The sequence below is a fragment of the Colias eurytheme genome, chromosome 16 (assembly GCF_061535395.1).
Source record: "Colias eurytheme isolate Ceu_HAF_F1 chromosome 16, ilColEury1 Martin Lab GWU primary, whole genome shotgun sequence".
In the NCBI taxonomy this organism is placed as follows: Eukaryota; Metazoa; Arthropoda; class Insecta; order Lepidoptera; family Pieridae; genus Colias; species Colias eurytheme.
The window spans coordinates 5,039,093-5,053,203 of NC_142995.1; the positions used below are offsets into that span (position 1 = coordinate 5,039,093).

General features: G+C 30.6%; 3 protein-coding genes across 3 annotated transcripts in view; 2 read left to right on the forward strand and 1 right to left on the reverse strand.

The window, feature by feature from the left end:
• Positions 1–508: 508 nt before the first annotated feature.
• On the reverse strand, positions 509–4,430 carry LOC149901758 (leptin receptor gene-related protein). The gene is made up of 4 exons (XM_090110831.1): positions 4,218–4,430; positions 3,541–3,615; positions 2,123–2,309; positions 509–1,830 (listed from the first exon to the last, which is right to left on the reverse strand). Exons 1-4 carry the CDS (start codon positions 4,232–4,234, stop codon positions 1,717–1,719), a joined length of 393 nt encoding a protein of 130 aa, XP_089966957.1. The 5' UTR covers positions 4,235–4,430; the 3' UTR covers positions 509–1,716.
• A 3,089-nt stretch (positions 4,431–7,519) lies between these two features.
• On the forward strand, positions 7,520–12,114 carry Polr2E (DNA-directed RNA polymerases I, II, and III subunit Rpb5). The gene is made up of 6 exons (XM_090110830.1): positions 7,520–7,707; positions 7,954–8,042; positions 10,607–10,785; positions 11,100–11,262; positions 11,559–11,637; positions 12,014–12,114. The coding sequence occupies exons 1-6, from the start codon at positions 7,651–7,653 to the stop codon at positions 12,077–12,079; spliced, it is 633 nt and encodes a 210-aa protein (XP_089966956.1). The 5' UTR covers positions 7,520–7,650; the 3' UTR covers positions 12,080–12,114.
• An 870-nt stretch (positions 12,115–12,984) lies between these two features.
• The window catches only part of LOC149901760 (uncharacterized), a 55,742-nt gene continuing 54,615 nt past the window's right edge, over positions 12,985–14,111 (forward strand). Inside the window, exon 1 of the mRNA XM_090110687.1 lies at positions 12,985–13,180. The gene's annotated coding sequence lies outside the window, so the exon portion shown is untranslated. The remainder of the gene's footprint in view (positions 13,181–14,111) is intronic.

The following is a 14,111-nucleotide window of genomic DNA, read 5'->3' on the forward strand; positions in this document are numbered from 1 at the left end:
TATTCGCATTTAAAATAAAAGATATATACATATCATATCCATATAATATTACAAATATTACTAACACGAAATTCGTTAATTATTATTAGAATAGGTACCTACTTACATACCTATGTTTGCTACTTATTCACGCGAAAACCACTTAACGGATTTTGATGATACTAGGTACTAGGTAGTGATATAGCTTATGTACCTGAATGCATAGGCAAGCTATAGAAATAATAGCTTTTGTCTTTTTGAAACCGCGATTGAGCTGATTAATCATTAAATCAAGAAGGCTGTGAAGAGTGAAGAAAATAAATAATATTAAATACACAGTAGTTAGTAGTTTGCATTGTATATTTTCAATAAATGTTAAAAATGTATGTTAAAGCCTCATTATTTCATATAGGTAAATAGTTAGGTAATTTAGGTATCAACTGGTTCATCGATCATGGAATTACTATGAAATATAAAACTACCTACATTAAACATAAAAAAATCTGCGGGTTATAAATAAAAAACTTAATTTACAAAGATTTGGTTAGATATTTATTGTGACCAGGATTCAATAACATTAAGCTAAAAACCATTATTCAAAGCGTCGATTTTTTCTTCGAGAGTAGCTAATTTTTCAACTCGCTCGAGTTTCCAGCATGTATCTACAGTTCGATTCAAACTTAATGGCGGTTCGGAAAGGTGTGAGTGCGGGTGCGCACAGGTCCCGCTAATATCTAAAATTGTTTTCTGCGCCTCGGATCGTACGATGTTCCGCCGCCATTAAGTTTGAATCGTACTGTAACAATCGTACTGTATGATCACAAATTTCTTATTTTACATGCTTATCTTACAACACTGATCGCCGTCGGTAAATACATAATGTTTTCTAAGACAGAGAATGAGAATTAAGAAAAATAAGAGTTTTCTTAGAATGAGAAAAATTTAAGTAACTTATCAAAAACAGTCCCAGTATAATGTTATTGATTTTTTAGCGTTTTTTTGACAAATAAACCATTGTTTTTTTACGTATGTACAAAAATTATAACACAGGAATGTAATTTTGAAGAATACAAATATAATATTATGTATAAATCAATAAACAAATTTATGGATGAATTAAACTTAAATATTTTTAAGATTTTAGTATAAAATTACATGAACTTTCACCAAAGATAAATAAATATATTCATTGTGTATTTAATATTATTTTCTTTATAACTATAAATAATATAATAATATATTAAACTAATGTTTTTTTAGTAATTATTTATAAGCATATCTTACAGTGAAGATGTGCCAAAAGATGTAAGCAAAATGTATGAACATACAAAATATTAATATAAAAACAATACTGTACTTTGAAATATTCATTTATAATTTATATACACCCAAATTTAAGCAGTTAACAACATTCGATTTATTTGGTAATTAATTATTGGTTACCTATAGTTTTTAATTAATTTACGAGTAACATTTTTGTAAAAAAATACACAGGTTCCGTTTCTTACACTAATTAAGTGAAATTTTTGAAATTTAAAAAATAATCATCTTAAAATATTCATAAATAAAATTGGGTATAGATTTTTAAATTACACAGAAATAAAACTCTAAATCCTAACATCAGTATCATTAATTCACTCTTATAATAAAGGATTAACACAACATAATATCTTATACAAAAATTCTGCCTCGTGAATGTCTTTTCCCAAGTGAATGTTGCGAAACATTCTAGATTTCTCACCACATTGCATAATCAGAATCGTCCATATCAAAGATAGTGAAGAATCCGAGAATAGTGAGGTACACTATGATATTACCTGCTAAAGTCAAATAACAGGCTCCCCACATAATCTGAAAGTCAAAAATTCCAATGATTATTGTTTATTTATAAATAAGTTGGACCCAATTCTGGTTATCAAAAGTTCTGAGGCATTATTATTCATTACAATAAAAAGGTTTATAAATATAGAGTATTCAAACCATGTCAATGCTCTATAACCATTAATTATTATCAGTTAATAAAATGCAGTTATCAGAACAATATTCACAACATACAATTTTAGCTTCAAAAAACACACGAACTCTTTGAAAATGCATAATCAGTCAAAATAAAGGTTCATAGCATAATATTAAAAATACTCACTGTAGATGCGCGGGCTAAAACAATGGGCAGTGCAAAGGAGCTCACTAGGATACCCATAGTTATAAATATAGCTGTCTCCATGCATGGTGAGTTTGTACCACCTGCGCTGTCCGTATGGCGCCGAGCTATCATCGTCGGTATTGGGCATAGAATGTAAAATAGTACTACGAAAAATGGCCACCATAGTCTGAAAAACACAATTTGTTTATTAGTTAAGTAGCCACTTGCGTTGGCCCGCCCATTTCAGGATATAATAGCCTATAGTTAGTACTTAGTAAGGATGTAGATTTCAAATGGAGAGAAGTTTTAATATCAATAGAATATTTTAATATTTGAATCATAACACATGTAGTAATAAATTAATATATTTAGTATAGGGTAGGTTAGAAATAGTAACTAGTAAGTATATAAGATGTGTTGTCTTGTGTTCGGTGTTTTTTCATGCAATAAATGCTGTAAAGTCAACATGAGTTTCATTACAATATCACCTACATAAGAACATTAAAACATATATCCAAAAACCGCAAAAAACAAATAACACTAGAAATGATTGAAGAGTGCATACAAATTGAAATCGGAACATACATCAAATAATTTTAAGAACTATTGTTGTTCCAAGAAAAGCAACCATAATGTCAAAAAAATATGGTTCAATATTCTTTACACAGCTCCTGAGATAATACTGATTCATGTAATGCATGGAAGAGAAAGCTATGCACCAGTTTTTTGATACCTACTTATAATTTCAATGACATACTATGAATTCCTTTGTGTATTAATACTATGGGAATTATCTTGAAAATAGATAAAAAATTCTTATGGATTGTTGACATTTGTTATCACTTTCATTTAGGTATCATATTTTATGCAAATCAGTTGACTCTTATGGAATTTGATATTTTTGTTTTATAGCATTGAAATGCTTTATAAATATAAAAAATTATAAAGAAAAGAAACTCATGATCGGAATTTTGTAGATTTAAAATAAATATTTATACTTTAAGATTTTTTCCATAGAATATCATTCTATAAAGCTTGAATGTTTACAACATAGCATGAAGGCGCAGAAAAAGGCCCTAGAAGTAAATATACTTTTTAAATTTAACCACATGTAGAGCTTTGTTGTTGAAGTGTTTTAATTGCTATTTGTTTGTTGTAGAACCTAGTCAGGTTATTACTCATTATATAATTTGAATAATATGAATATATATCCCACATTAAGTGCACGAAAGTAGTGTATATTCAACCTATGTTCTTTAAGGAGTGTTGGCCAAATTTTAGAAGATACACATAGAAATTAAGAATTATTCAGTGAAAAAGTATCAGCCAAGAAAAGTAAATCCTGTCTATAAATAACTGCTAAGATAAATGTTGAGTGGGAGTCTTCATATTGTAGAATAATTTAATAAATGACTTACTTGTATTGTGGTAAGGCACATGCTAATATAACAAATGTCATCCCAATTGAACCAGCAAATGCTAGCGACACCAGTCTGAAATTGAAAAATGTGAAAATTTTATAGATTCAAGTAATGAATTGTTTTTATGATGTTAAATGTTGAAAAGTCAGGCAAAATATTAAGTAATAATGCTCATAGGTTTGTTAATCAATATTAAATTAGAAGTAAAGATAATACTTAAACAATAAGGAATCATATTCAAGCAAAAACATTACACAATAAAGTAAAGTAATTTAACTTTTTTATTATTGTTATAGAATTAGAACACAATTCATTTCCAAAATTAAAAATAAAAGAATGAAAAGTGAAGAATTTCCTTTTAAAACTCAATATTTGTAATAGTTTAAAAATAGCTATGTACAAGTATCAATTAATACATGAATATTTATCCAACAAAATTTTGTTCACACAAGTCAATTACAATAAGGTTTTAGTGGCTTATATCGAGGTTGTATTTCACTTACCCTTTAGTTAGTCCACAGTATTACATGAAACAAAAGAATATGTAAAATTAGATTTGATATTAGAAATCCCGTAATGGAATGTTTGAAAATAGTTTTTTCAATTATTATTGTGACTCATTTTTCGTGAACCTAACGAAAGCATCGAAAAAGTTTAATATCCTAAAAAACGTACCTTTAATTCCAGCCATTGTTACTTATTCTAGTATTTTTTTTTGTGAAGAAACCTTTGTAATTTGTTTATTTAACACAAGGGCTGTTTCTTAAATTTTGTCAATATCACAACACAGATCACAAATTACAAATAAAGTTGAGTAGATAATAAAGAATGTTCAATGATGTTCAATTTTATTACGTTTTTCTGCGGTCTAAATTTCACTTTTCAGCTGTCAAAGTGTCAAGTGTCAATCACAGATTACCTCAGAGGAATAAACCTATAGAGTTCTTATATTGAGACAGAACAAAATACATATTTTCTAATCTACTTACTCTTAGTCAATAACAGCATAAGTCAGATTGAGATAGCGATAGAGTATCTGCACTGTCTTCAAACGTAGCGCGCCGGCTATGTTTTGTTTGCCTTCCAGCTGGAGGTCTCGGTGCGTCAAGTGTTTTTAACGAAATATTTAGAAAATATAAAGTGTATAGTGTTTCTTGTTATTTGTCAGTGTGCTAAAATGACTATTGTATGTTTAGCTACCGGCTATTACTAGTCGAATGGGAGTTTTGGGTGAAAACAATGAAAAAATATCTTTCCATCGGTAAGTGATTTTCAGCAAATTGATAAATATTTATGTTCTAACCCTATTTGAAGGTTTTATCAAGCGCTTTTTTATAAGATTATGTTGTAACTGTAACATTTACCCACTTTATGGGGTTGTGGAATACAAAAGAATTAAATAATTTTAAAAGAATGTCACAATATTATCATGTTTGGCATTTTGTTTACCACCGTAGTGTTGTAACACATCTAGCGTATATTATCGATTTATGACAAAAAATCTATTTCATATTAACGTTGATTTTTTTATTTTGTTTCTTATATCAGATTTATATGTAGTTGTTGTAGCAAATAATAGATGTAAATTTTCTACAGCAGGAAAATAAAAAATACCACGTGGTTGTTTTATTTGACTTATCTGTTAAGTTTGTTGTTTCTCTTTTAGATTATTAATAAATTCATTTTGTTTTAGATTTCCAGAGCTAAATAAAAAATGGGTATAAAACATGAGACGTGTAGATTGGACGCCGTCGAAATTTGCTAGATTGTGTTCACTGCATTTCGAGCCTGCGTGTTATCAAGATGGATACTCTAGAAGAATTGTGCAATCTTACACTTAAGTTTTTTTTTTGTTCCTTTAGATAATAAATACATTTGTGTGTGAGTGAATTTTTATTTGGAAATTTTTTTACACATTTACTTTAAATGTGTAACTATGTGAAAATTAAACGGTTGATTAAATGACAGTTCTCATAGATGAGAAACTACTATTGAAATACATACTTAATATACATGCGTTTTCAAAGAAAAACCTGCATAGTTCCCATTCCTGTGGGATTTACGGGATCAAAAGTAATTTTTCCAAATTTCATTGTAATCGGTTTAGTAGTATTCGCGTGAAAGAGTAACAAACATCCATCCTCACAAACTTTCGCTTTATTAGTAGGATGTAAGGAAAATGTTTTCTTTAAGACTGTCCTTTTATGAACTTGTTAAAATTCATGCTGACTGTGCCTTTCTCCTCACTCCTTTAACTTTATTGATCTTTATTTTAAATTAGTTACATTTCAAGTTTTAAAATTTATTTTAAAATATACTAGCTTTCCGCCCGCGTTTTTAAAGAAAATCCCGCACAGTTCCCGTTCACGTGGGATTTCCGGTATAAAACCTATCCTATGTGTGTATGTACAAAATTTCATTGTAATCGGTTCAGCAGTGAAAGAGAAAGTTATCCATTCTCGCATAATTTCGCATTTATTATATTCGTAGGATTAAACAAATAATGTATTCAACTGAAATTTATGATTAATTTTGTTTTTTTTTATTATTTACTAGCGGTCCGCCCCGGCTTCGCCCGTGGTACATGTTTACGTTTTCTCTACATAAAAACCATCCTCGTACTTCAAGGAATATAATAAAAAAAGAATTATCGAAATCGGTTCAGCCGTTCTCGAGTTATGCGCTTACCAACACATTTTGCGATTCATTTTTATATATATAAGATTATTTCACGAAACCGTAAATGCAAAATGCATTCACGATTTTATCGATTGAAGCACATCCCATCACTATCACCTGCTATCTATCTAAATACGTACCTATAGTAAAAATGGTGCCATGACTATGTTGAAACGTAGCTTGTAGTCTATAGCTATCTCATTCTTTCATACGACGTTTTCTTTAGATAGAGAGAAACAAATATATGTAAATTGTATATGCTCGATACAAGTACTCTATAGGTTTATTCCTCTGAGCAGATTACTATATATTAGTCAGAGTGTCAATTTATCAATTAAAGTCTCGGATTAGAGTACTCTTTGTCAAATACTTTGTGTATTATTTTGCACGCCTCATAAGCGAAGCGTTGAGGTGGGTACTACTGTCACTTCGCGCAAAACATCTGATTTTTCAAACTTAAAATGTCTTTAAATGTATCATACATTGCACTTGTAAGATAATACATACATACAAATATTAAGAAAAAACATTATTTTTAACGTTCATGATATTTTTGATGTCATTTTTGTTATTTAAACTAGTTAAAAAACAGTTTAAAAAAGTTCTGTCTTGGACGTCCGTGTGTCTGTATGTGCGGATCCTTTTTCTTGTTAACACGATAGCGACCGAAATACTTTACTAATCGAGTCTTTTTTTTTCTCTTACGCTTGAGTATGCTCAGGAATAGAACCCTTTCATTTTTCAGGGTCTGATTCGATGTGGTTTAATTGTTATTAAATAAACAAAAATAATAATTAATAAATATTTATTTAAAAAAAATTATGAGGCGTGCACTTTTGGATTTTCCAAATTATTTTAATCTGCTCGTAGAAGGCTCGTAGCGTAGTAAATAGAAATGAAACAGATTAAATAAGTTCTATAAACTACATCATCCACACAGTCACGCACTCACGCAATATCCTGCATAGTACTAATTCATTATTAAAACAAAAACTACATATTAAGACCCCCTTCGAACAGCATTTAAACTGTTTGTTAACTTCCAGAAAAAGTATCATCAATATCAGTTCACTCAGAAGAAAGTTTTGAGAAACACTCTCCTTTTTTTGGAAGTCGGTTGAAACTTGAAAATACCAAAGGTATAAAATTTTCTAAAAACGAACATAATGTGTACGTACATATATTTTCACATTTTTTTAGTACTGGCGAGGCTGATAAATGCCAACTTTTATGCTGAGATTTTAATTTTTATGTCAAATGCCAACTGCCAAGTGCCAATGTCATTTAATCAACATTTATCTTGGTCAGTGTTGTGTGTGGTGTTGTGATGTGAATTATTTTGAGTATTTACCCGTTTCTAATTATTGAGTATTTTAGTTTTAACATTTATTTCAATAGTTAACAAGGAATAATAAATATAATATAAAAATGGATGACGATGCGGAAACTTACAAGTTATGGCGAATTCGTAAGACTGTTATGCAGGTATGTTTTATAGGTTATAATTGTTGTTTATGTTGCATTTTCACGTTTTATTGAGTTAAGTATTTATTGGCTTTTTCTACATATCAATCAAGTTTATATTTTACAAATAAACAAAAATATTAAAAAAACAATATGACAAAACCTATGTCTGTTGAAACATAAACATAGAGAAAACTTCAAGTTGATTACTTACATACTAATTTAACTGTGTTATATCGCACTTTTAACACGACTATTTTTTTGCAGCTTTGTCACGACAGGGGCTATCTTGTAACTCAAGATGAATTAGATCAGTCACTGGATCATTTTAAAGAACAGTTTGGTGATAAGCCAAGGTATGTAATCACTTGCAAATAATACATAACACATTCCAATGTTACTTTAAAACTACGTTGTGTAATTCAATTACCCATACCATAATAAAGATTTATAATATAGCTTCTAGCTGTTTGCAGCGGCTTCATGGGTACAACATATTTGACCGTGTTAAAAAGTAGATATCATTATCTTACCTTCTATCTAGAGTAACATCTATACTTAATATTGTAAAGCTGAAGAGTTTGTTTGTTTGAACACGCTAATCTCAAGAATTACTGGTTCAATTTGAAAAATTCTTTTGGTGTTATAAAGTCCATTTACTAAGGAAAACTATAGTCTATATATTATCATCATGCTAAGACTAATAGTAGTGGAGCAATGCAGGTAAAACCGTGGGGCAAAGCTAGTCATACTAAAAAATCATGGAATTTAAAAAAAACACACTGCTACATCACAAGAATAAAATTTAATAATATTCACATACCCATGTGAAGTTTTGCTGTTTCAGATACATTTCTCTCTAGAATGTTCTTTTTGACTTTCTCTTCTAAAGTCTCCATATTATGTTATGGTTTGTATAACAAATGATTTTGTCTTGAATTTTGTGAAATTGTTTGTTATTAATTATTATAGATGAATTGACTTTAAAAATGTCATTGTGCAATGACATTAATTTCTTTTGTTTTAAAAACAAGAATTTACTTTTCAATAAAATTGTTTTCAACTTACAGATTATTAAAAATTTCTAACATACAAATATTGTAGTTATCTACATTATGAAATTTTAGATATACATATATTTATTTACTAGTGACCCACCTGTGGCTTTGCCTGCTTTGTCTAAATCCAATAAATGATATTATAGTAAAGCTTCCTCGAGAATTAATCCATCTATAAAAAAACACATCATCATCCGTTGCTTAGTTTAAAGGTTTAAGCATACATAGGAAAATATAGTCAGAGAAGCGTATTTCCAAACTATACATAGCCAGAACGCAACCATAGGAAACTGCTCGTGTATACTTTGTAATGCTGTTTTTAAGTTTGTTATTACAATATATATACACGAATTTTGCGTACTGATCGTGTATACTTCGTAAAGCGGATGCTTGCTTCTTCTTTCCAAACTATACACGATCAGTACGCAAAATATGTATAACTAAATATAGCTAACACCACTTACGCTTGAGCGAAATAATAAATATATAGGCAATCAAAGACTTGTAGAGATTGTCTAATCTAAAAATGAACGCCCCTCCACTAAACTTAATTGTTTCAATGTGTGAGGACAAATAATTATTGAACCACTTTATATGTGTGCGCGCGGCGATTCTACTGCAAACTTTGACTTTCGCGCACTGATTTGTCAACTAATCGGGCGATCAGTTCAGGTGCCTAGCATTGTATGGCGGGGAGAGCGCGCTATGTACGGAATGACACGTCCGTTCTGTCGTGCATCGCGTCATTTATGCACTAGTTGGCCAACTGGTCCTGTCGTTCGGGCATGGACTGGACTGGATGACTGAACGACCAATGAGGCAGACCAATTTGTGAGTATTGCGTCTATACACGTACTTTGAATGTGAGCGTAAACACAGTGGAGGGGCGTTCATTTTTAGATTAGACAATCTCTACAGCTATATCTATCTACTTTTATTCTTCTTGATTGATTCAGTAAAATATGGAATAAAAATATTATTAGGTAAGCTTAGAAAAATAAATAGGTAACAGATATAAGGGTTACCTATGGGTTAGGTTAGGTTCGTGTTTTTTTTAACTACACAAAAATAGGAGCCCCGTGAAGCAGGACTCCGTCGCCTCGCAAGTCGCAACCGTCTTCTTCTGGACTTATTAGATTCTTACATTTTAGCACTATTGTCAATTGTAAGTCGTGCAGTATAGTCGGGAACGAAGACACAAGCATCCTCGATACAAAAAATATACGATCAGTACGCAACATTATATACACAATACACATGCATTTTAATAATAGATTTCAAAACAGCAATACAATAATATAAAGGCGAGCAATGGAGAGACGCCGCGCTTACTCCGAAACATACACGATTAGTCCGCATGCGTACTGGCGCTGTATGTTTTGGAGCGCTATTCTTACTTACTTCACTACAAAGTATACGTGAGTATTTGCAAGTATTTGCGTACTGCCGTTGTATAGATTGGAAGAACTTTGTAAAAAAGTTATTTCCAAACTATACGTGATTAGTTTCACACCGTTGCGTACTGGCCTTGTATAGTTTGGAAAGACGCGTCAGAGAAAGCGATTTTGTTTTATACTATGTAGTGATTATGAATTATACATAGAGAATAAGACACATTGTATAGCATTATTTATTCATTGACTAACGGTTTTAACCGCAGTGCTCCACTCCAGTTGGTGTGCGTGATGACATATAGCCTAGCCTTCCTTGATAAATGGGCTATCTAACACCGAAATAATTTTTCAAATCGGACCAGTAGTTCCTGAGATTAGCGCATTCAAACAAACAAACTCTTAGATCATAGATAAATAGAAAATATTATATTCTAGTGACCTTTACGAATAATCATTGTTTATTTTTAGTGAGAAGAGGCCAGCTCGCAGCGATTTAATTGTACTCGTAGCCCATAATGATGATCCAACAGACCAAATGTTTGTTTTCTTCCCTGATGAAGCTAAAATTGGTATTAAAACAATCAAAACTTATTGTACAAGAATGCAAGAGGAAAACATACATAGAGCTATTGTTGTTGTCCAAGCAGGTAAGAATTATTGAGATAAAGAAGAATTAATATAAGAATAATAATTAATTATCAATGTTTTTAAAATTATAGGTATGGTATTCATTTGGAATAAACTTTGCGCTAATACGAAATTATTTTTTCTTACTATCCAGTGTAACATAAAAAATTATGCTGGTTAGTCTGTACTGTATGCAAATCCTATAATTTAAGATGGACGGATTTTGTAGGAATTGTTTAATAAAATAGTTTTGAACAAATACTATACAAGTTGTCTTGTTATTTTGTATTTATTTTTCCTGCCTTCAAAATATATTAATTTCCCCTTTTTTTAGGTATGACTCCATCAGCGAAACAGTCCTTAGTGGACATGGCGCCTAAATATATTTTGGAACAATTTCTTGAATCTGAACTGCTCATCAATATTACTGAACATGAACTGGTGCCGGAACATATTGTGCTGACTCCCGATGAGAAGCAGGAACTACTAGCGAGATAGTATCCTTTTTAAAATACATTTTACTTATTTGTATTTGGTACTTACTTATATTGATTTTTAGAAGTGAAACTTCTTTGGGCGCGTTAAGAGTAAAATGTCAAGTTCGTCTCATGGCAACACCGTCATGTCATGGATTAAGGCGACGATTTTGGTATCTGAATTTTGCCAAAGAAGTTTCACGTCTGACACGTGTGCTCGGTATGTGGCAATATACAACATAATATATTAATAACAAGACTAATATATTAATTAACACACATTTTTATTTACGATAATTATTTTAACTCAAATACAGTAAACTAAAAGAAAACATGTTGATGAGAATACAAGCAGGTGATCCCGTCGCAAGATACTTTGGACTGAAAAGAGGACAGGTATTTATTTATTTATGAAATATATTTTCGAAAAAATAAGTATCTTAATACAATGCGTAAAGCAGTTTATATTCCTAATTTGATAAAAAAAATAAAAATTTCAATATGTTGTAGTATCTTATTGGATACATAGGTAAAAAATTCAGGTTAGAGTTATAGTACCGAACTTCATTAATAGATGGCGTGGTTTTGCAAACGGTAGAAATTCATACTGTTTATTATTAGTAATTGTAATTTTAAATTACGATTAAAGTCAATCACTGGTATCAGAAATAGGATTTGTGATGTCTTTTTGTTACGTTTTTCCTTTGTATCGATAATTATGAGCATTAATTTTTCTATATTATGACGCTTTAAATTGGTTTCATTGTTACAGGTGGTAAAAATTATAAGGTCTTCGGAAACAGCTGGAAGATATATTTCTTATAGATTAGTTTGTTAAGTGTAATTTTAATAAATTCCAATTTTTACTTTTAACCGCCTTTCCTTTCCTACAAGTAATTATTTATCTAACGTTATTTTATATCTGCTAATATGTATAATTTATGGTTTAGTGGTTAATCATAAATGTAATGTAAATTGTAAACTATTTAAGGGGCGTCCATAAATTACGTCAGATTTTTTTTTATTTTTTTGAACCAATTTTTATTTAATTAACCTTCATATCAATGTATATTATTAGTTTTAAATGAAGAGCTTCAAAATTGTATTGAAACTGGAATCTAAACATAGAAGTTTATATTTCTTGGCATATACCTGTTAAATCCAATAAAGTGGGGCGATTTGTGAGTTCGTGATAATCAAAAGAATATTAAGCAATCAGTGTATACGTTCGTTAAGACTTGTTATAATTGCTTTATTTACATTCGTTATATTACCCATAACATTCTTAGAATAAGGCAGTTAAATGGATACAAAAATTAAGGTTTATAAATAAAACAGTAATAACAAAAACTCGCTTCAAACAATTACTGAACACGTGACTCACCAAAAACTTTCAGTGAAATTATACAATTTCAAGCGAAACTTATGAGGCCGTTTAACATTAAATCAATTTTACTAATGAACGCCATTAAGCTTTCGGATCGCAGCCAATTAAGTGCCGGCACCTGCGTAACAAATCATGAATTCTTTAAAACCTCCATGGTAATGCGTTACGTCTAAAGACGCGTGTAAATTACTAGATGGTCATGCTGCTTGACAAGCAAGGTTGCGCAATATCATCTATGCACATCTTTCGGCATGTCATGCTTGAGTGTAGAGTAGTGTTGTGCCCAACTTTCGTGAAATACCATAACAATAATATGTAACATTACCACGCAAACGCGTCAAGCACGCGATCTAGCGCATCGGTTCACAAGTCTTACGCGCACCGTAGTTTGCGCACGTCGCAAAATTAGTGCATTATTGTAGCATTTGCGGCGCTAGTAGTGATCATTGTAAAGGAATTTCACGATTTTCATGTTTGCCTTTATTGTAGCGCAATTTGTGTTTAATGGATGAACGCTTTAATTAAAAAGACACGCTCTGAGGTTTATGATTGGTAAGTATTTTGAGTCAGTTTGAGTAATTTTAATTTAAAATAACCGCTCTTACTACTTTTTACACTTGAACATAGGTAATAAAGAATATTATGATGACTTTAAGTATTTTTAGTTTATGTTAACATAAGATAGATCATATTGATTGTAGGATATCAAATGTTAAAAAATTTAGTTCAGGAAAATTTAGCCGAACCTATCCTAATTTTTCTTAGGGATTCTATAAAATTTAATTTATTTGTTTATACCTGGTTATAAAACTAGTCTTAGTTTACTACGAATTAAAATTCCATTAGGTACACGGTGAAAAGTAGGTACTACGAATAATAATTAGAAGATCTTAAAATTAACTAGTTTTAACATTATGTTGTGTGCGGTTTGCATAATATTATACTTATGTTTCACTATTATTGTTTTAACAACCGTATATAATTATTAATTATTATTAATTGAATAATATAAACAAACATAATGATAGACAATTGATGACCGGTTGGCGTAGTGGTTACTGCAACGTGAATATTACAGCAAAGGGTGTGTAATCCATACTAATATTATAAATGCGAAAGTAACTCTGTCTGTCTGTCTGTTACTCAATCACGCCTAAACTACTGAACCAATTTGCATGAAATTTGGTATGGAGATATTTTGATACCCGAGAAAGGATATAGGCTACCTTTTATTGCGAAATATGTACCACGGGCGAAGCCGGGGCGGACCTCTAATTGTATAGTCTAGCATGTACCTATTAACGTTGTTTCGTTTGGAACAAAATAGATGGCGTGTGGGTAATGTAAGTTATTCAAATTCAATAACTCAAGCTAAATAAAAATCTCTGTAAAACTTCTGGAAGTTTATATGAAAAAAAGTTTTAGTTAGTTTTATTTAATTTGTAAGAACTTACGATGGTAGATATCAAATTTCGGCTGCTAA